A 22,879-nucleotide genomic window follows, 5' to 3' on the forward strand; every position below is an offset into this window, starting at 1 on the left:
ATAGATTTTTGTTATCATTTAGGGGAATATAAGTATATAGGATAAAAAGACAACTATTAATCTCAGATATTTTGCACTGGCATGGATTTTGGTACATTGATACAAATTTAAAGTTAATTTTGTTATACTGCATATATAATTCTACTCTTGTTTGGGGTATTGTACTTATGCAGTTCATTTAAAAATTCAATGTATAGCCGGGCGGTGGTGGCGCACGCCTTTAATCCCAGCACTCGGGAGGCAGAGCCAGGCAGATCTCTGTGAGTTCGAGGCCAGCCTGGGCTACCAAGTGAGTTCCAGGAAAAGGCGCAAAGCTACACAGAGAAACCCTGTCTCGAAAAACCAAAAAAAAAAAAAAAAATTCAATGTATAAATAAGAAATAAGGTTCATAGTTAATTAATAATTAAACTTGTAGTCACATTAGGTATGTTTTCTAGGTTAAATAGGACACAGAGGAAAGTGACTGATGAACTTTGCCAATACAAGGTATGAGAGTCCTTCAAATTTCCTGCTTCATAGAAAAGTTTGCCCGATATTTTGGGCCTGTAGGCTGAAGATGGATGCCCCAACATTGCAAAGGAACTTTGGGTGACTGTCCAGACAGCCAGATGCCTCTGTTGTTAAGTAATGTTAATTCCTTCTGGGTCTTTGATGGAGTTGGAGACTAAATAGTTATAGTTGCAGTTTTCCTTAGTTATGATAGAAAGTAAATTAGGTGTAAAACTTTTGATTCACTAAGATAGGATAGATAATGTATTATTTTCTCTGAATATGCTAAGTATAATTGGACAGAATATTGTAAATGTAATTCTTACTTGATAACTGTTTTTGTTGTGTGTAGTTTTACTTACTATGTAAAGTTAAAATCTTTCTTTTTATTTAGACAAAAAGGGAGAAATATTGTAGAATATTGTTTTAAGATGTGTTATATTTGTTTATGCTGTGGAACATTTGTTTAATGATGCAAAGATATATTGTATTCTATTGTGTTACATTTATTTAACTCTGTGAAGCTGTGTTACTCTGCCTGTCTAAAACACCTGAGGATCTAATAAAGAGCTGAACAACCAATAGCGAGGCAGGAGAAAGGATAGGCAGGACTGGCAGGCAGAGAGAATATATAGTAGGAGAAACCTGGGAGGAAAAGAACAAAAAGCAAGCGAACAAGGAGAGGAGGATCCTAGAGACCAACCACCCAGCCACACAGCCAGCCACGGAATAAGAGTAAAAGTAAGATATACAGAAGAAAGAAAAGAGAAAAGCCCAGAGGCAAAAGGTAGATGGAATAATTAAAGTTAAGAAAAGCTGGCAAGAAACTAGCCAAGCTAAGGCTGGGCATTTATAATTAAGAATACCTCCACATATGATTTATTTGGGAGCTGGGTGGCAGGCCCCCAAAAAGAGCAAAGATTAAAAAGAGTAAAAACCAACCAACAATAGTTCTCTCATTATGAACTTATCAGATCAAACTTCAAAGTCTTACTACACTCCACCTGGAGCTGCTGCGGTTTAGACAGACCATTGTTTAGGAAGGGTCAAAGCAGAAACAGAGACTAAATGCTGGTGTCAGCTTAGGCTGTTGTGATAATGATGTGAAATGCTTATGTCAGCACCAGTTACACGTATCAAGAGTTAATTTTGTAAGCCTTCTTTGTCTCATTTCCACAGCTTCTTACCTGTTTCCTGCCTCTTACACCTGTGGTGAGAACCTGCTGCCCCGCTCATCAGGAGGCTGTGCTTGTACCTGATGGCCACATTATATAACTCACAATACAGCAATGATATTCTAACAGCTTCAACTTGTGGAACATTTTTGTATTTTTCAAAACATCTGAGTCTCATTTTTATGATTCTAAGTATTGCTTGTTCACATCTTCCTATTATGTGTAACAACTTGGAGAATGTTGGAAGTTTTGATAGGAGGGTACTAGGTAACACAGAGGTAGGCAGTTTGTTTGGTGTCACATGACCACAGTGCTGTCTCAGTATACTCAGTTTACTTTTATTTTAATTTTTTAAGGAAAACATAACATGGAGACTATGAATTAATGCACATAGCATTGAGTATTACCAGCCACTAAGTCACAGGAGAGAAGGTAAGGGATATGTGTCTCCCACTGGGGAAAAAACAAAACCAAAACATGCACTGCCACCTATAACATCTTAAAAAAAAAAAAAGAACCTGAACAAAGTTCGTCTCTATAAGTTCAGAAAACAGAATTAAATTACAAATGATCTCAAAATAATTCAGTCAATCAAATCCAGTCGGTGGAAGACTTTATAGAGGAAATAACTACCTATCTTCACACTGCAGCGAGAGAGAGAGAGAGAGAGAGAGAGAGAGAGAGGAAAGGAGGCGGGGGAGAGAGAAAGGTAGCAAGCTGTAGGGTTAGAGAGGCCTAAAGACTTTTTAAAGAATGGCTATTTATCTACTTGTATGTATATGTGTGAGTGTACATGTATGGGCATGTGCATGTCACAGCTCACAAGTGAAGGTCAGACAATAATTAAAAATACAACAAAATCCTTTTGTAAAGAAAAGAAATATTTTTTAAAAGTTCAGGTAGCAAGAGAATGTCATAAAGAACTAGAAAGAGGTTAATCTTTACTACCATTCTTGTTTTCAATACAGTTTTTGAAGGAGACCCTGGCACAAGTTGGGGGGGTGGTCCCTCCCTGACCTGGATGAGGCACAAACCACCCAAACACCTGTTTTCACAGAGAGATCCTTCACTAATAGGGGAAGAAAAGTTAAAGTGGCTGCTCTCTGACTCAGGCAGAAAAATAGCAGCAAATGACGTTGCAGATGTAATTTTTAAGAAGAGAGAAAGGGGAGCTCTGTGTTACAATGAGCTAGGATGCGGTGGTATGTTTTGATTGGGTGTGTTAGTTAGGTGAATCCAAGGAGGCTTTTGATTGCTGGACTTCGATACTTTGATAGCTGGACCTTGGTAGTCAGCCTTAGGAGGAGGAAATGGCCAAATAAGGGAACAGACATTAGGAGCTAGCTTTAGGAATGTAATCTAATGGTTTTTTAGCAAGGCTGAGGGAATTGGGGAGAAGGGCAAGACCTACCAGAGCTACATGCTTGAGTGGGCTAGTGTCCCTTCAGTTTTTTTATGTTTATATAATTTTTAAAGATTTTTATATCTTTAGTTACATTTTAATAATTTTTAATTATATGTGTGTTATGTGACTTCTCCTGGGGAGACACAACACATACATTTACTCACCCCAGATAGTGAGCCCAGGACAGACCAAAGTGAACCTGGATTCCAAATCTAGATCCCACCGAAGTCCAACATGATGTACCAATTAGTTTTTTAGTGGAGTTACTTACAAGAGCAGAAATGACTCACAGACAGCTGCATCACCAAAGTCCCACCTCAGCGTGGTGACAGCTCACAAAGCTGGGAACCTGGAGCACACTGCACAGCCTGCAGGCAGCTCAGCAGGTTGGAGAGTGTCCTCTCCAGGAGGCTCCGTTGACCTGAGTCCCTTCCAGGCAGCTTGGCTTGTATCTGCTTCTTCCAAGCTGCTTGGCTGATCTGAGTCTTCTCTGCAGTTTGTCTTGTCTGAGAGTGAGTCTTAGAAGTTTTTGTTTTTTACTCTTGGGAAAGAGGGTCAGCTTCAGGGGCTCCCAGAAGTCATTTTGAGTTGTTTACTTTCTCTCTTAAAGTAAATGCAGGATGAAATGTTTTAATCTAGCTCTTAGATTCTTTCTATTCCCTCTTCCACAATGATCTCTGAGCACTGGAGGGGCTGACTATATGACTCCTGTGCCACAGCAACAGGAGTATCACCAGTGGTTTTGAGTTGAGGCTGACAACGGTGATCAATGGACATAAACACAAATGTTTGTGTTTGACAGGCATATCACACCCATTTGATAAACAGCAGCAGTGGCTTTCTCATTAGGGCCTCCTTTATCAATAACCCCTAGAGAGGTAACTGACACCTGGTACTGCGAATTTCAATCAATAACCATATGGATTTTGGTAGTATCTGCTTCTCCCCTTGCAAGATACCCTTGCTTACTCTCTGTGAACGTATTTAGGGTGCACTCACAGGTCTCTCCAATGGCTTTCCAATCTTCAAAACATTCAGAGATTATGTTATCTATATAACAAAACCTTTTTCAGAGGATGAGCAGGGCAACATAACACCCTGAACCACAATCTCACACCAAATAGTAAGATTACAAAGATAACTTTGATCAAGCACTCTGAAAACCCATGTCATCTGTTCTGAGCAAGTGTCAAGTGATCCTAGAAATTCGCAACTAAGAAGATACTAAAGTGGAACATAAGCAAGGCCTAATACAGCATAGAAAGGTCCCATCCACTTGTATCAGTTGCTTCCTCCACAGATCAAGGTTGAATACAAAAGCATGGATAGGAACCTGTAATTTAATTGGCTCTCTGTAATCCTCAGTCATTCTCTCTGAGCCATTACATTTCCATATCCCAGAGCTCTTCCATGATGACTCCCTATACTTCACCCCTGATTAATTCAGTGGGCTTGGCTTAATCTGATCAACTCTACCACCTAGGGCTAAGGGAGAAAGTGGTCCTCCTCACCCCTGCTGCATTTGCTGGCTCCGTGGGTTGACACAGTAGCTGTTGCCTCCCCATTTACCACACCTGGTTGTTGGGGGAGTTCCTGGCTGGGCAAACCATCTCCACCCCTAGCATAACCTTTTCCTAAAGAGAAATGTACCCTCCTTAGTCTGGGGGGATAATTACCCACCCCTGGGACAGGCTTGATCATCTGCGCCTGTATTACTCTATCCTGAACATCTTCTGTGAACTGCTCCTCAGGCTTTGAAGCCTTCTAGACCCTCCTTAGCACAGTTGGCTTTCTATCATGTTTTTCCATAGGAACTCCAGCTTGACACAAATTTTGCCACATTTGTCTTCAAGTAATCCAAACAGACTTCTTCCTCTGCTTTGCCTTTTTCTTTTCTTCTCCAGGTTGCTCTCTCTCTTTACAGACACTCTTTACATGCTGGTCTAAGTCACTTAGGTTTGCCAAAGCCTCTTCTACTTTATAAAGAGCTTTCCTCACAAAAAGAGCCCAGCAAAGCTGCCAAAGCTCCAAACCAGCCATGAGGTCCTTGTTGAATCTCTTTTCTTTAACACCCCTGTGAACATAGTTCTATAGGACCCAGTGAATTGGCATTCAAATACAAATTCAAATTCCTAGTTCCCTCAATAGCACCTATCCCCTGCCTCCAGCCCTGGATATTTATGGGGACCTCAGATGGAGATTAAAAACTATTCCTAATGGCTCTGATAAGCCAGTCCATCAGGGACCAATGTCCCTTACACTGTCTCAGGTTTATACAGCCCTTGCCTTAAGGAGGAATGGACAGTAACATTACTCAGTTTTTCTGACTCCACAGCAGTCAGACTGATCCTATTAACTCCTGTGTCCCACAGTCTCACAAGCTACACTGTGACAGGCTCTTTCACTAATTGTTTTAAAGACTTCTCCAGAGCTGGGTGATGGTGGTGAATGCCTTTAATCCCAGCACTTGGGAGGCAGAGGCAGGTGTATCTCTCTAAGTTCGAGGCCAACCTGGTCTACAAAGTGAGTTCCAAGACAGCCAGGGCTACACAGAGAAATCCTGTCTCGAAAAACAAAACAAAAAAAACAAAAAGACTTCTCCAGTTCCAGCAGTTTGGATGCTGAATGTTTCCTGATTACCCTAGTTTCTTGTATGGAGCCATTGTTAAGGTTTCCATCTATATGTTAGGTCACAGATTTTTCTGGCCTCCATGGGCACCAGGAATGCACAGGTGCCTTAGTCAGTGTTCTATTGCTGTGAAGAGACACTATGACCACAGCAACTCTTACAAATGAAAGCCTTTAATTGAGGCTTGCTTACAGTTTCAGAGGTTTAGTCCATTTTCATCATGGTAGGGAGCATGGCGGCACAGAGACAGTGCTGGAGAAGTAGGCTGAGAGTTCTACATCCGGATCTTCAGGCAGCAGGAAGAGAGAAAGACTCTTGGACATGGGCTTTTGAGACCTCAAAGCCCACCCAAGTGACAGACTTTCTCCAACAAGGCCACATCTACTCCAACAACACCACAACTCCTAATCCTTCTCAAGTAGTGCCATTCTCTGATAACTAAGTATTCAGATATATGACCTATGGGGGCCATTCTTATTCAAACCACCACATGGTACAGAGACATACATGCATACAAAACATCCACACACATAAAATAATAAAAAGAAAATGGTGTAGTATTATGAAGAAGGGAACTTCTGAGCCCTCCAGATGTAAAGACAAGTGCTGTGGGATGTTCTGTATAGCAAATGTGTTGCTCTGATTGGTTGGTAAATAAAACACTGATTGGCCAATGGTCAGGCAGGCAGGAAGTATAGGCGGGACAAGGAGGAGAATAAAGCTGGGAAGTGGAAGGCTGAGTCAGAGACACTGCCAGCCGCCACGATGACAAACAGCATGTGAAGATGCTGGTAAGCCACAAGCCACGTGGCAAGGTATAGATTTATAGAAATGGATTAATTTAAGCTGAAAGAACAGTTAGCAAGAAGCCTGCCATGGCCATACAGTTTGTAAGCAATATAAGTCTCTGTGTTTACTTGGTCGGGTCTGAGCGGCTGTGGGACTGGCAGATGAGAGAGATTTGCCCTGACCGTGGGCCAGGCAGGAAAACTCTAGCTACAGACAAGGGTAACAGAAAGCTTTCCTGAGAGGTTGCATGTCAAAAAGGGGTGAATTGTAGTTTTCCAGGCAAACAAGTGAGGAACAATTTTAAGAACTCATGCATAGATAGGCACAAGTAGAGTACATGTGATCTGGGGAATTCCAGTTGTAGTTCAATGTGGCATAAGTAAAAGCCATGTGTGGTGTTAATTTATTTTAAAAGGCCTGTCTCACATACAGATGTGAAAATGTGTTAAGGAGTCTATTTCTCTCATCAAGTATATTTTATAACTACTAGTTCACAGCTTAAGAATGAAGAACAAACACATTTATGGATCAGGATTATTGAAGTAGTTAAGGAAACAATTTAATTATAAGTGGAAATTACTTTCTTTGCAATAGAATGGGAAATCAATTAAACTTTTAGAAAGAATTTACATGTGTATAGACTATTATTTTGATTTTCTGTCATGTATCACTTACATAGCTGTTTAAAAAGGAAAACAAGCCAGGCAGCGGTGGCACACATCTTTAAGCCAGCACTCAGGAGGCATAAGCAGGCGGATCTCTGTGAGTTTGAGGCCAGCCTGGTCTACAGATAGAGTTCCAGGGCAGCCAAGACTACACAGGGAAACCCTGTTTCAAAAAAAAAAAAAAAAAAAGAAAGAAGAAAAGAAAAAGGAAATGAAAAAGAAAGAAGGCTCCCATTAATTCTCTGTGGTGGCTCAGGCCTACAGTTCCAGCACTTGGGAGGCAGGCAGGACAATCACCTAAGTTCAAAGCCAGTCTGAGCTACATAGTAAGTTCCAGGCCAGCCTGGTTGAGCAAAACAACAAAGCTCAATGAATCAGCAACAACTGGAAGTGTGCCTGTTTTGCATTCTTTTCCATTAAAGGGTACTCTCGTCTTACAAGGGTTGTAAGACAATTAATAATTAAATATTCACAAACAGGCCACATTAGACAGGATCCAAAGTAACACAAAAGGAGTTTAAACTCCACTCTAATCTTTAAGCAAAGGAAGTTCATGAAGGGTCAAGGTAGGGGATGCTAGGATCCTTTCAGTGGAGAGGCATGGCCCGGCAAGCTGGTCAAGTTTGAACTGGTACAAGGATAGAGACAACAATAAAATGTAGATGTGTGATGCTGTAGGTCAAAGTCTGAGGGCCAGAGCCACATTAACGACAATGGGAGAGGAAGAGAAGTAACAAACACAGAAAGTGGAATCAAGTAGACTTGGTAAATTTATGTGCAAGGAATCCAGAAGAACATTTAGAAGTTTCTATCCACTAACCGAAGAGAAGCGATCTTTTAGAGAAATAAATGGTATTTTGCATGTCTGCAGCTGGTGTGTCCCTGGGCTAGCTGTGTGAAAGTGAAGGTATTGGGAAGAAAGCGACGGTGGGCTCCCAGGAGACTAAGAGTTAGAAGCCACTGGCAGACAACAGTTAGTCAGGGTGAGGAGTGGTTGCTGGGAGAAGGCGCCCAGGCACCTCCAGAAGTTCAGGTCTGGAGGAAGGAGAGGGAGGCCGAAAGGGGCACAACAACAAACCCGTGAAATGAGGCCCTGTCACCTCCAGGTGCAGCGAAGGTCCTTCGAGGGAGCATGTGGTCAGGCGGACCGCGAGGCCCCCAGCCGGTTGCACCCAGCCGAGCCCAGCGGCTTCACTTCCGCTTCCTGCTGAGTCGGGTAGGCGGCGCGCAGCCAGACCAGGCCCAGGGCGGGCAGTAGTCTGTGTCCTGCAGTAGAGCGGCGGTCTCAGGCCTGGGGGCTTCTAGGCTTCCGAGAGCGGCTGGGTGGGCGGCGGCGGGCAAATGCGGCCACCAACGCCGCCCCCAGGCCCCACCACGGCCCCAGGGCGCGAAGGCGATGCCCGAGGCCTGAGGAAGCGAAGCCTTCCCCTGACGCCAGAGCCAGGCGAGGTGGGAGGCTGCAGGCTTGAGGCCAAGGGGCTCGAGGAGGAGAGCAGGCAGAAGAGGAGAGTGGTGGCCCAGGCTTCTGGGAGAGAAGAGACAGAAGGTGACAAGTTCGGTGAGACCGCTGGAAGGCAGCGAGCAGAGGGGCTGGGGAACAGGTGGACCTTCATTGCATAGGCGCAATGAAGGAGGTGGAGCTCCCTTTTCACCCCAAGACACGGTTAGAAAACTGGTGGCCACTCCCAAGCCTTTGCACCTCAGCTGCCTCGTCTTTGTTTTACTGCTAACCTTTAGTTGATTTTGTTGGCATCTACCAATGCACGTGATGGATGAGAGAGGTGAGGTGCAAAGGATTTTCTTATAAAAGTATATGGTCATTTAGGAGCCGTCATTATAATTGCTGTAGAAGGAATGAATGCTAGTGGTTTATCTTAACTAGGGTAAAATTATGTTATAAAGGTTTTTCTGCTGCTTCAGAGTTTATAGAAGTTTATTTGTAGTTCTTAATTAGGTCTTAAAGCTGGCCATGGTGATGGACACTCATAATCCCGAAAAGAGGAGGCTGGGCAAGAGAATCTCAAATTTGGGGTCAGCCTGGGCTATACAATGAAACCGGTTTGAAATTTTTTAATATTTAATATGAAAATCAGTTTGTATTTCTAAACAGCTCTTCAGGGAAATACAAATGAATGGTTTCACAGATTTTCTGTTAACTGGTGTTGCTTTTTTCTGCCCAGTGTAAAAATGTCTTCTGGTATGTTTTCTTGTTTTGATCAGCCAAAGAAAAAAGAAAAGTTACTGAAGCCTCAAGTGATGATCCACCACCAGGGACTGACCTGGTAAGAAAGGCATCATTAACCAGTTCGGAATCTTTACCAACAGTGGAGTGCAGTGAATTTCAGAATATGGCTTTCTTACAGTCTTTGGCTAAGGAAGATTTGGTAGAAGGTATTAAAAGAAGAATTCGAATTAAAAAATGTAAAAGTTTAGAAAATCCACCTCTCAAAATAACTAAGAATGAGGCAACACAAAATGTTAAGGTTGACTTCCAAGATGAACTGTACAAGAATACTCCAAAATATTCTTGTAACAGCTTATCACCTGGAGTGGAAAAAAATTGCAGTTTTGAATCTCATGATTACAGTTTCCTCCATTCTGAGGGTTTTAATAATGAAAACAACTTTGAACATAAACCTCATGGTGTATGTATGCACATAGCAGAGAACTCTTCCAAGTTAAAGAAAGAAAACCTTAGGAATCTTACGGAGAAGAATGACACAAAAACTACTGCTAAACTCTTAAAAACTGAAGAAAATGTAATAGCCAGTAAGTTACTGCTTGAAGAAAGTCATTTATACCAAAGTAAAAACAATGGCTTGATTTCTTGCCTTCAAAGTGAAAAAACCAAATATTCAGTAGAGGAGAGCAGTGTTGGGAGAAAACACAGGAAAAAGATGAAATTGTCTGAAAAAGAAGAAAAAAATATTGATCTTAATTTCTCTAATGTGTGTGACAATTCTGAGTTGGTGTTACAAGAAAACCAAATGGGTGTGGAAGGGAAAGAAACAGAGACCTTAGAGCCTAAAAAGAGTTTTCTAAAAGCTTTAAGAAAAACAAACCATAACACACTCTCTCCAGTGGACCATTTATGTCTCCCAGAAACAGTAGGGAAAACAAGTCCCAGACATCAGGTAAATGCTGTGTTTCAGAAAACCCTTGAATCACATTTGAAAGAAGATATAAAAAATGCTTCAGAGTCCTTAGGATGCAGAAGTATGGAGCCAGAAGAATATTTTAAATCTATGATAAGCTCTGCAGTGAAATCACCTAGTGATGGTCACCATATGGGAAAAAGATCTCCATGGGAACAGTTGAGAAATGAAACTGAAGAGTCAAAGGTAAGCTGTCGCAGAATAATACCAATGACTGGTAAAAGAACTTGGCCTTTTTATTCTTGTGCCAGAATATCAGCGCAGTGTTGGAAAAAGACGTCCCTGTCAGATTTAAATTACTCACTTCCAGGGTCTGTGGGAAATGTTAGGCAACATGAGTCTATAATACACCAAGTGAACGAAACTCACTTAACTGACTCCAAACTGTTACAACAGTCCTTAACAGAGGGATCCAGTGGGTCCTCAAGTAAAGAAGTGTACAACCCTGATTTAAATTGTTTGTCTTCAGTTTCTTCAGCAGAACCTACTTTGATGGTTGTAAAGGAAGCTATACCCAGCAATAAAAAGATAAAGCTAGAGGAACCCAGCAGAAATGGGACAGAGATAGTTTCTAATACTACTGAAGACACCCAATTAATTAATGTAACTCAAAGCTTAACAGGAAATAAGAAAAAGAGAGGGAATTTATCAAAACTTAATTTGACAGTGGCATCCCAAGAGAGCCAGGAAGCAAATGACTTTGCAAACAAAACTGTCCATCGGAAAGCTTGCATTAGTAAGCAAACACTTGTGGCTCCAGACTTGGTTAAAATATTAAACACAGGACGGCTGACTCATTTTAAAATCCCTTTACTGAAGAACAAGACAGGAAAAAGAAAAGAAGTAAATGCCAGGTCATGTGAGAGAGAAGCTTACAGTCCCCTAGAGCTACTAGACAGTTTATCTGGAATAGAAGCAAAACAAAACAGGAATAAGGAAAATATCTGCACAGCAACTTCAGGACCTCAGTCTTTGAATATACATAATAGTGTAATTCCAGGGCAAGCTAGTTCTCACTCATTCTACAATAAGAATTCCTGCACTTCTCCAAGCTTTGCAAAGAAATGTTATGATAATAAAGCATATAATCACATTTCTGAACCAGACAGTAATTTTTCTAATAAGGAGTCTATTTCTCTTGAAATTGAAAATAATACTTTTTCTTGTGATCTTGGGTATATTGAGCAAAGTTCATTCTGCTCTAAGGAACAAGAAGCATTTGTGCCAGTTTCTTCTGAAGTTCGAGGTAGAGAAATGACTAAAAGCATTTCAGAATTCAAATTGGGGTTTCCAGATATCCTTAAAGCATATGAAGATGATGTCCTCTTGATTGATGTAATTCAAGATGACCCGGAGCTCTTTGGAATCTCCAGTGAAGGGGAGCTCTCATTTGCTTCAGAAGACTCCAAGATAAGCCAGGAGCCCAGTGTACCCGAGGAGCACCCACCAGCAGACTTTAAGCCTATTCAACTTCCAGGGACAAAAGAATCAGGTGATTTGAGGTATGCATGTTCAAGAATGCCTTTGGTTCAGATGATTGTTGGCAGTTCAAAGCACTCTCTTGTGTCGAAGCTCCTTTTTTAAAATTTATTAAATGTAGTGTATCACTGGTAATAGCTAAAACTTTCATTATGCTAAAGTAAAGGATCTATGTCTCTTGAAACATACAAAGCAAATTAGTTTTTAAAATCAAAAATAATTTATAAAGTGACCATCAATTGAGTTTATTTTCATGTTCTTCATTAAGTATGTAGCTAAGCTCATTTGAGCCAGTTTACTAATGAATTAGCCCATTTTCTGTGGATTCCTTGTTAGATTTTTTTTTTTAAATCATTTTTCAGGGAACAGAGAAGCCTCGAAATTTATTTGAAATAAGACTTGGAGGTAGAATCAAAAGTTAAACTAATTTTCAGAAGAAAATAATATAAATGTGTTTTACACTTGACTTTTAAGATAATTGTTTTAAATTGTCATTGCCCTGATAGGACTAGTTTATCTGAAGCAACTTTACTATGGCTAGTAATAACCTTGGTACTCAGGAACATGGCCTGTTCTGGTTGGTACAAAATGTATGTAATATCACATTTTACTATATTTTAATAATTCTTTAAGCTCTGGTTTGTATTTGTATGCTTTAATTAAATACTAGAGTGTTTCATGAATAGAAGAAAAAGTAAACATGACAACACTTCCCACAAAGATTCTGTGACACATGGCTTAAGTTTCTAGTATTTATAATTGCCTTTGGGATATTGTGCTCTTCCAATATTCTTAGTACTTTGAGAACTTGTAACTTATCAGCAAATTGAATGTTTTCTACTTTACTATGTGATGAGATGGGTTGCTAATATGCCCATTTTAGAGATGAGGAAAATGATGACAAATTGTCATTTGCCCAAGGTCACACTGCTAGTAAAGGAGACTGGACTTGAGCCCAAACGTATCTTAATTCTAAAACTAGTATTAAAGAGCTTAACCTTTATAGCCTTGCCTAGGTTTCCTAACTTATCATTGCCAAGGAGCTGTGTAACCTTGTAGACAAATTTAACCTTATCTGTGAAAAGAGAAAGAATTTCCATCAGGATTATGAGGCCTGAATCAAAGAATGAATGGGAAGTATTTTAGGGTAACACTGAGTTGGCAGCGAGGGCTTGTATTGGCCTTTTCACTGTTGTGACAAATGCCTGAGAGAAACAATTTAAAAGAAAAAAGTTTTCAGAGGTTTCAGTCTATAGCTTTGAGCTTGAAGAGGCAGGCTTTTAGGGTGATAGGAGCATGTGGGAGAGGACATAGCTTAACTTTTGGCATCCAGGAAGTAGAGTGATGGGACTAGGAAGGTGGCTCAGTTGTTGAAGTGCTTGTTATATATTCATGAGGACCTGAGTTTGGATCCTCAGCTCCTACATTTAAAAAAACAAGGTATATCTCTATGAGTTCAAGGCCAGCCCAGTCTACATAGTGAGTTCCAGAACAGCCAGAGCCACGTAGTGAGACCTATTACAATCAATCCATGTGAGTCTACTAAATGGGTAACAGAATTTATTAAGATATAAATTAAGGAAATACACTCACGATTACAGAATGGAGTAGACAGCTGAAGTTGTCCTTTGATCTGACTGGGAATGAATCTACCTCGCAGGCAGGAGCAGTGAGAAGGGGCATGTGACCCTTCTCCAACTCCTTATAAGAGATACAAGGGCAGAAAGCACCGCTTCCTTTGGGCCATATAGCCCAAGGTCATGGGCAGAGCAAATACCACTACAGAGACCCTGTCTCAAAAAAAGAAAAAAAAAAGGAAAGAAATTCTCCTTATGTTTATAATTGAACTAAAGCCACTAATTTACCAATTTTCCAATGAGCGTGGCTTCTAAGTGTCAGAGCTGAAATCTGAACTTTAGACTTCAGTAATCTGCACTGAAGTCTATCCCCTCTCAAAATAGCATTCCAAGAGAGGGGAATGTGGGGTCCTTCTGTGGCTTTCTTCTATTAGTCTATGAATTACTATAAATGTTTATTTTGCTTTTAATCATTTTTCTTTCTTTAAGATAGTAGCACAAGATATTGTGATTTTTTTAACTGTTTTTCAGGCCACACAAACCATTATTTACTGTCTTTGCTACAGGAAACAGTGTTATACTTTAGTGGTGGTATACTGTGTCGGAAGGCCTAGCACTGCATAGTGTGGCACCAAGCTAGGGATGCTCTAGCCCAGTGACTTGAACACGGGGCACTTCTCTGCTTATGCTCACCATTCTCTGTGGGACAGTTGTTACAGTTTATCTGTGGCAGAAATAGAGTATAAACACATGAATGAATGATCATTACCATAATAAGTTCCAGGCTTGCCAGGGATTCATAGTGAAACAAAAACAAAACACCTAAGGACCAGTCTGGCCTCAAACTTATGCCTCCTGCCTCTGCCACCTTAGTGTTGGTTTTAAAGGTGTGTGCCATCATGCCCAGCTACATCTGTAGCAGGAATCTTAAAAGTTCTTATTAATAAAAACAAACCTGAGGCCAGTTATTGGGGTGAATGCTGGAAGATCAGAGAAGCAGAACAAGCCACAGCCACCTCACCTTGCCAATTCCTCAGCTGATCCTGTTTCCTCAGACTGGAAGCCTCTGAGTCCTCATCCAGAATGAATCTCAGCTGAACTGCTGCTCAGAAGCCTAAAAGCTTAACCGGCCAAAAGCTTCTAGTTTCTGGTCTTCACGCCTTAAATACCTTTCTGCTTTCTGCCCTCACTTCTTAGGATTAAAGGCGTGAGTCACTATGCCTGGCCTTGAACTCACAGAGATCCATGCCTCCAGAAGGCTTGGATTAAAGGTGTGAGTGCCACCATATTCTAGCCTCTGTATCTAGTGGCTGTTCCGTTCTCTGACCCCAGATAAGTTTATTAAGGTGCACAATATTTTGGGGAACACAATACCACCACATTTCCCCTTTTTTTGTTTTCATTGGACAATTTTAAACTTTTTTTTTTAATTTATTTATTTATTTTTTTTCCGAGACAGGGTTTCTCTGTGTAGCTTTGCGCCTTTCCTGGATCTCGCGCTGTAGACCAGGCTGGCCTCGAACTCACAGAGATCCGCCTGGCTCTGCCTCCCCAGTGCTGGGATTAAAGGCGTGCGCCACCACCGCCCGGCCAATTTTAAACTTTTTGTTTATAATTATCCTAAAACAGTCATCTTCAAATATTTTTGCCAGTTACCTACAGTAATGTTTTATATTATAGTCCAGTACATATAAATATGTGAAACCATAGGTTTGTAGTGTTTTTCTTACTACAAGTGATACAGTCTCATGTTTTGTGTTTTATTTTAATTCTTAGCCAGGCAGTGGTGGTACACACCTATAATCTCAGCACTAGGGGGACAGAGGCAGATGGATCTCTTGAGTTCTAGGCCAGTCTGGTCTACATAGCAGGTTCCAGGACCACGTAGGACTGAAAAAAAAGGTCTGGATGGGAATTAATCAAGTCAAATAGCACGATGGTAGAGGATGAATTTCTGTAATTGTTCGGAGTTGACCCTGTTTCTTCTCCCCCCTTATGCCCTTCAGGTTTTCTTTCCTCCTCTACCAGAGCAGAACTAAAATTTTCACTCACACATGTAAGATGGTAATGTTTTTCTCTCATTAGCATCACTACTATTACTGTGCTGGAAACTAAACTTAGGACCCTCACGTGCTTAGAGAAGCACTCTACCATCGAGCTATATTCCCAGCCCCAACTTTATTATTTTTTTAAATTTAGGTGAATTTAACCTCTGTGTATCTTGAACTCAAACTGCTTTTAAGAATGTCAGGTACAATTTTATTTTTCAAGTTAATTTGTGGTGAAAAGTTTCTCCCTCTTATAAATTATACTAATAGTATAAGTACAGCCTAATACTTTGAAATTAAAGCTGTGTACTTGCTGTACTGTTCACAGATGGATAAGTAGAAACTGGAAACATCATGTAGTTCTTTATTGAACCACATGATTGCCCTCGCTCTCATGGCTTTTCCATCTCCATTCTCACTCTTAGTAGCTCAACTGTCTTCTTATGGATTATTGTGATAAGAGCCCAATTAATACTCCTGAACTTTCTTAATATATTCTGAACTAGAAACCAATCTGCCATTGACTGTTGAGAGGGCCTCACTGGCTTTCAGCCACCTGAAGACAGGGCCTAGGTTGTTTGCCATCACTTTAAGGCAGTTGGTGGGTCTATATATTCCTTTTTTGACAACTGTGGTATTGGAGGGAAAATGGTGTTTATCCTGTGTGTGTGTGTGTGTGTGTGTGTGTGTGTGTGTGTGTGTGTGTGTGTGTGTGTTCTCATGTATTAAGTTTGTCTGAATTTTAAAATGGAATAGTATTTGTCCATATGTGTTTGAGTGCCTCCCATACTCGGTTTTGATTTGTTAAGCCTGTTGAATGTAAGAATATGTCATTGAAGCCTCACAGTAACCTTACAGACAAGTGCTACTCTTACTTATTGATGTGATTAGATAAAAAGAAATTTAGGCTTTTGCCACAAAATCAGTCAATCTCAGATAAAACAGGAACCCAGAGTGGTCTAACTCTGATCTCCAGAACCTTAGCCTTAGATTACAAGCTTTACCTAGGCACAGTAACAAACAGGCAAAGAAAGAAATAACCTCAAAATCCACTCAAGCAGTCTTGTTTTTTGTTTGTTTGGTTAGTTGGTTTTTGGTTTTTGGTTTGGGTTTTGGTTTTTTGAGACAGGATTTCTCTGTGTAGCCCTGGCTGTCCTGGAACTCACTCTGTAGGTAGACCAGGTAGCCCTCAAACTCAAGAGATCTGCCTGCCTCTACCTCCCCAGTGCCAAGATTAAATGGCCAGCTGTCTTGTTTTTACACTAGGAACAAGATATACATACATATGTTTGAGAGTAGAAGCTAAACATTCTCTTGCATTGGTGCAATCCTTTAAAGTTTCGAAATGCCTGGTCTGTCTTGTCCTTCACAGATGTGATGGTAGCACTCTCTAGCAGTGGCAGCACACTTGTGAATAAATCGCCCAGTGAGAACCCAGGACAGATGTGCTGGTCTCTGAACCCCAGGGCAGTCACTCCTCAGTCCTGGAGAACCTGTTGGCTTAACCAACCACAGAAGCAAATGTTACACAGTGCTTTCATGATTGAGTAGTTCTGCTGGAATCTGGTACAGTGTTTGAGTTTTGTTTGCTTTATAGTAAAGAAGTTGCCTTGCTGGACCCTGGATTGCTGAAACCGGAGATCTGTCCTTCCTTGTCAGCAGGTAAAATTTGATACTTGAAGAATATTTGGTATTATAATATCTGCATGTCTCTAGTCACGTCTACTCAGTGAATTCATTAGAATGGAAACCTTTTCTTAACATCTGCAAACAAATGTCACAGAGTTTGTCAGTTGTCTCCCATTTTTAACTAATGAGTTGGCAAATCATATTTTGAGCTAGTTTTTCCATTTTAATGCTATGCATTCTCTATAAAAGATAGGTAGTTGACCTCTAGAGTCTTCCAGACTTATTTTGAAATTGAAATACATGTTTTAACTTTATTATATCCTAAATTGGTTATTAAAAATTATAACTGCTGGGCGGTGGTGGCACACGCCTTTATTCCCAGCACTCGGGAGGCAGAGGCAGGGGGATCTCTGTGAGTTCGAGGCCAGTCTGGCTACAGAGTGAGTTCCAGGAAAGGCGCAAAGCTACACAGAGAAACCCTGTCTCAAAAAAAAAAAAATTATAACTAACAGCTAATCATAATTTTAGATGCCTAAGTCACAACAATGTAGATGTTAACTCCTATTTGACTTTTGAGTTTTAAAAGTGTTTTTAGGGCCAGTAAGATGGCTTAGTAGGTAAAGGTGCTTGCTGCCAAACCTGGTCTTGCAAGTTATCCTCTGATTTCCACAGATGAACCATGAGTGCATGCACACAAAGTAAAACATAAATATGTGCTAGGCGTGGTGGTCCGCATTGTTAATATCAGCACTCAGGAGGCAGAGGCAGGTGGATCTCTGTGAGTTTAAGGCCAGCTTGGTCTGTGTTAGATCTCTGTGAGTTTAAGGCCAGCTTGAGTTCCAGGACAGCCAGGTTTACATAGAGAAAGCCTATCTCAAAAACAAAAATAAATAACTAAATGTCAGTCAGAGTTTGTTTGTTTTTGTGTGACAGAGTCTTACTATGTAGTCCTGACTGGCCTGGAACTCTGCCTGGTTCTGCCTCCAAGTACTAAAATTAAAGGCATACACCAGCAAAAATATTTTTAAATAGCTGGGACATAAGAAAGGTTCTTAAATATTACATTGTCAGTTCTTTTCATACCATAGAGTACAGTTATTCTGGTAATGAATAGGGAATTACATAATTTGCTGAAGTTCTAACTTGGTACTTGTCATGTTAGAATTTGAGTGCTTCTGACTTCTGGATTTTATGGAACAGTCTTTGGCTGTTTGGTTTAAAGTTTGTGTGGTTGAATGTTGTTTCTCTTCAGCAAAGGAGCCACAACATGATCCTAAAGGTGCAGCCATCTCCTTAGAAGCTACTGAGGAGACTGTTGTAAGTGAAAACCTGGGAGACCTCAGTGAACAAGCGAGAACTTCAGACTCAGATGCAAAGGTACCAAAGAAGCTTTTATATTTGCCTGTGTCTTGGTCTTAGGTAATATTAACGCAGAAATCCACTCAACAGTGCTGTGAGGAGAAAGGCATAAATACTTTTGCTCATTAGGAGTGCCACATCACTCTGGCTAGGTGACTGGTCTCTTGGTGCTCTGTGTAAGCACAATATAAACAGAAATTCCTGAGAGAGGTAGGATGTGTGTATAATTATATGACTCTCTTCATATCCTAAAGTTGCCATTATCTTACATAAGACTTTTAAAATACAATGATACATATTCTCCTGCCTCAGTATTAAATATTACCTGATCTTCCCTGTAATTTTTTAATGTGATAGTACCTATGGGCCATGAATGTCAGTGTCAGTTACATGGCCACAAATGTAGAAAGCATAGGAATTATAGGTAGGCCTAAATTGATCTTGGAATTTACTGCTTATATACAATATTGGAAAAATCTTTGATATCAGACTCTTAAATTCCCTGCCTAAGGCTGAGGCTCAATGGCAAAGTGTTAGTCTGGATTTGCAAGGCCCTAAGTTCATCCCCAGTACTTCAAAAAATAAAATAAAATTCTGCCTGATAATGTTGGTGGTTCTCTGACCCTTTTGCATAATGTAGTTGATTTCTAAACAACTATTTTATACCCTTTCTCCTTAAGCCTTGAATTGCTTTTCACTCATCTACAAAGCTAACAACTTTGTTTCCTTCTTCACCCAAGAAACTGAAATAAATGGAAAAGAACATTATAAGCTCCCACCAGTACATTAGAGCACCTGTCTGCACCCTCTGAGAACTCCAGCTTCTCTCCTGGTACAGGGGATGCACTATCCAGATAGAGCTCCTCTTCCTCTGCTATTAACTCTTTCTCACTATGACACAAACATACTTTCTCTCATCTTTAAATAGAACAAAGCCTTTAATAGAACCCTTTGATCTGTGATTCTGAATCTCAAGATGTTTATTCTGTACTCATCATCTCCAGTTTGCAAAGGTCTTCAGCCTTCCACTAGAACTACCCTTTGTAGCCTCTCCAATGATACCTCACTGACCGATGAATCTGATGGGTATGTCTATGCCTTCATCCTCATCTCTCACTTTCTCTGCAACCTTTTTTCACTTGGTTTCCAGAATGAATGTACTTGCTTGGCTTACTCTCCTTTGTCTGCTACCTCTCTGTTTGGTGTGTTTTTGTTTTTTGTTTTCCTCTGTCTCCCTGATCTCTGCACATTAAAGTGATTTTCAGCCTAGATTCACTCTCTTGCATGGTCCCATCTAAGTTTATTCCATAAATGTATATGCTAACTCCCTCACATTTCTATTATTAGCTCAGATTCCTCTGAACTACAGACCTTTCTCTCATCACCTGCTTGCTCACTGGAATGCCCACTTAGGCATTTGAAACTTAACACAGCTAAAAACAAAACTTCTCAGTTCTATATCCCCTCCTCCTACACCACAAACCAGCCCCCATCTGTGTTAATGACAACACTATTTCTCTCACTCAGACTCAAAATCTTAGCTTTCTTAATTTTCATCCTCACACCATAGACAGACTATTGAGATGCTGCTGTTTTTTCTTCTCATGATATCTAGAAACTGTCTGCTTTTACCACCCTATCAATACTGCCCAGGTCCATATTGTGTCCTGTACAAATGATTACAGTAGCCTCCTAACTGACCTGTTTGGAACCTTGCCCTCTTGTAAGGTGTTCTCAGTACAACATAGGTTTCCTTGTGCCATTGTTTCTTCTGCCTTAGACTCTCCAAAAGCTTCTAATGTTATTCATAGGCAAACCTGAAGTCTTTGTGATGACCCACATGGCTCACTCCAGGTCTGCCCTGAAACCTCCTCACTCTGTCCCCTCTGATCTCCCTGCTATTCCTTTTACATTTATCCCTGACCACCCTCGAAGCTTGTTTTTGAGACTTGCCATGATGTGTTCTGCTCCAAGGCCCTGTCCATGTCATCTTGTCTCCCTAGAGTATTCTTCCCCTAGAAGATGATGTGGCCAGTGCTCCTGTTTCCTTCAGGTTTTGTCATACTGATGTTCTTCGAGGAGAGCCTTCACTGGCCATAACCTAAAATCGCAGTGTTTCCCCGTTCCATACCCCACCTTCTTGCAGTTGTCTTGACATAGCATATACTACAAGTGGAGTATCCCTATTTGAAATGCTTAAATCAGAACTATTTCATATTTCAGAGTTTCTATATTATAATTTGGGATAGGTTTTGTTTTGAAATAGTGTCTTACTTTGTAGTCCAGCTCATCTCAGACTGGACAGTCTTCTTAGCCTCTAAGATTACACCACTACTCACAGCCTTGGAATGTTTGTGTAAAAAAACTCTGAAATGTTCCCAAAATATTGGAGCATCATTTTGACACTTACCAAGTTTCAAATCTCAGAGTGTTTTAGACTTAGATTTTCAGACCATGTACATCCACCTAAATACCTGTGTTTACTTTGTTTGTCTTTGTCCCTCCTGCTAGGATAAAACCCCATAAGGACAAGAATTTTGTCCATTTTGTGTAATGCTTGAAAGTCTAGCTTGGAGAGCAGTGGCTGATAACTGCTAAGTGAATAGGGAATATGAGTACTGGAAGTGCTCTAGAAACAGAAGAAAAAGTTTATGAAGTACTTGCTTTACAATTGGACAGACAACACATATTGCCATTATTAAATACTACTGTTAAACACCTAGCAGGGATTGTCATAGATTATCCGTATGATGTTACGAGGTGTTTGGAGTTCCCCAAGAATGCCTTAGGGTCACTGATATGCCCCAGGAACTCACAGAGGTTAGTAAAGCTGTTACACCCATGGTTACATTGATGGCAGTGAAAGAATAAGTAAAAAGGGAAGAGGCTCCCATGGTGGAGTCCACAATATACTCACTCCTCTTAGAAACAGCGTGTGGCATAGCACAAGAATATCGCCAGCCAGAAGTGTTCACCTTAACTCTAGTGTTGGAGTTTCTATTAGAATCAGTCACAAACGCTGAGCTGTCCTTAGACCATCAGGCCCTAGCCCTACCAAAAGTCAAGTTAATATCAATTACATGATCCAAGGTCACTAAAATAAGTCATACTATTAGCATACACTATGTGGCATGGTCCCAGAATCCCAAATAATAGACACTTACAAGGCAAGACATTCAAAGAGCCTAGAGGTTATCTGCCAGAATCAGGGCAAGGGGCAATCCTTTAAATGTAGTGTGTGGATAACCCACCCTTGTTGAGTTAACCTTCATTGTATATGAGGTTTGTACTGTAATTTCCTTTTACAAACGAGGGGACCAAGTCTAGTGTCAGTGATCTTTTCTGAGGTCACACTCAACAGTCCCACAACTCTACCAACAGAAAACTTTTTCCTTCTACGGGCTCAGATGCTACTCTATGACTTTGTGGGCCATTGGATCACTGCAACATCTACTTAACCTGCCACACTAACACAGAAGATCCATAGATATTATGAGCATTGCCATGTTCACATACCATTTCTTTTACAAAAAGAGGCCGCTGAAGTCTGTCTACTCCAGTTCCTCCTCTACATCACTGAACTCTAGGCTAGGGAACTGTTGACTGTCAAGATAATTTTCAAAGAATCCGCTTTTAATGTCACTGATTCTCTTCTGCTTTTTGTTACCTGTTTATCTCAGATTTATGTTTTTCCCTTTCTTCTGCTTACTTTGGATTTAATGTGCTGTTTTACAGTTTTTAAAAGATTTATTTTTATTTAATTTTATCCTGCATGTATGTAATGTGTAATATGTCCATGTCGGGCACCTGTGGAGGCTAAAAAAAAAGGCCTTGGATCCCCAGATGACAGTGAATGAAGTACAGATGAATATAAAAAAGGAGAGAGACACTCAGGGCAGAGTTACAGCCCTGGAGTTATAGCTGGCTATGAGCTGCCACATGGGTACTGGGAACTGAACCCAGGTCCTCTGCAAGAGCAACAAATGCTCCTAACTCTCCCTCTCTCCAGTACCTTTATAGTTTCTTTTATTTATTTATTTATTTATTTATTTATTTATTTATTTATTTATTTATTTTGTTTTTTTTTTCAAGACAGAATTTCTCTGTGTAGCCCTGGCTGTTCTGGAACTCACACTGTAGACCAGGCTGGCCTCAAACTCAGAGATCTGCCTGCCTCAGCCTCCTGAGTGCTGTAATTTAAGGTGTGTGCTACGAACGCTGAAGCCATTGACTGGAAACATCATCTAATGATTAAGACATCAGTACTGTTAATTCACCATAAGTGTGCTTCAGCGGCATCCCACTTAGAAACTAGTAACTGTGGATTCACTGGCAATGCTAAGAAGATTCATAGAATGTGCCTTTACCTCGCTTCTCTTAGTGGTCATGCTGCAGAACTGTAGTAGAGTATGGCAACTTTGGGGCCATCAGGGTCTTATTCAGGAAGCCCTTTCCTTTGTCTCTCCATTGGCAAGACTA

General features: G+C 40.6%; 1 protein-coding gene across 1 annotated transcript in view; it reads left to right on the top strand.

Moving 5' to 3' along the window:
• The first annotated feature begins 415 nt into the window (after positions 1–415).
• The window catches only part of Topaz1 (testis and ovary specific TOPAZ 1), a 63,209-nt gene continuing 40,745 nt past the window's right edge, over positions 416–22,879 (top strand). The window contains exons 1-4 of the mRNA XM_052725348.1: positions 416–8,711; positions 9,374–11,810; positions 17,010–17,074; positions 18,294–18,418. Coding sequence (XP_052581308.1) covers positions 8,495–8,711; positions 9,374–11,810; positions 17,010–17,074; positions 18,294–18,418 — 2,844 coding nt within the window. The 5' untranslated portion in view covers positions 416–8,494. The remainder of the gene's footprint in view (positions 8,712–9,373; positions 11,811–17,009; positions 17,075–18,293; positions 18,419–22,879) is intronic.

The sequence above is a fragment of the Peromyscus californicus genome, unplaced genomic scaffold, assembly GCF_007827085.1.
Source record: "Peromyscus californicus insignis strain IS unplaced genomic scaffold, ASM782708v3 Scaffold_11__1_contigs__length_118956290, whole genome shotgun sequence".
In the NCBI taxonomy this organism is placed as follows: Eukaryota; Metazoa; Chordata; class Mammalia; order Rodentia; family Cricetidae; genus Peromyscus; species Peromyscus californicus.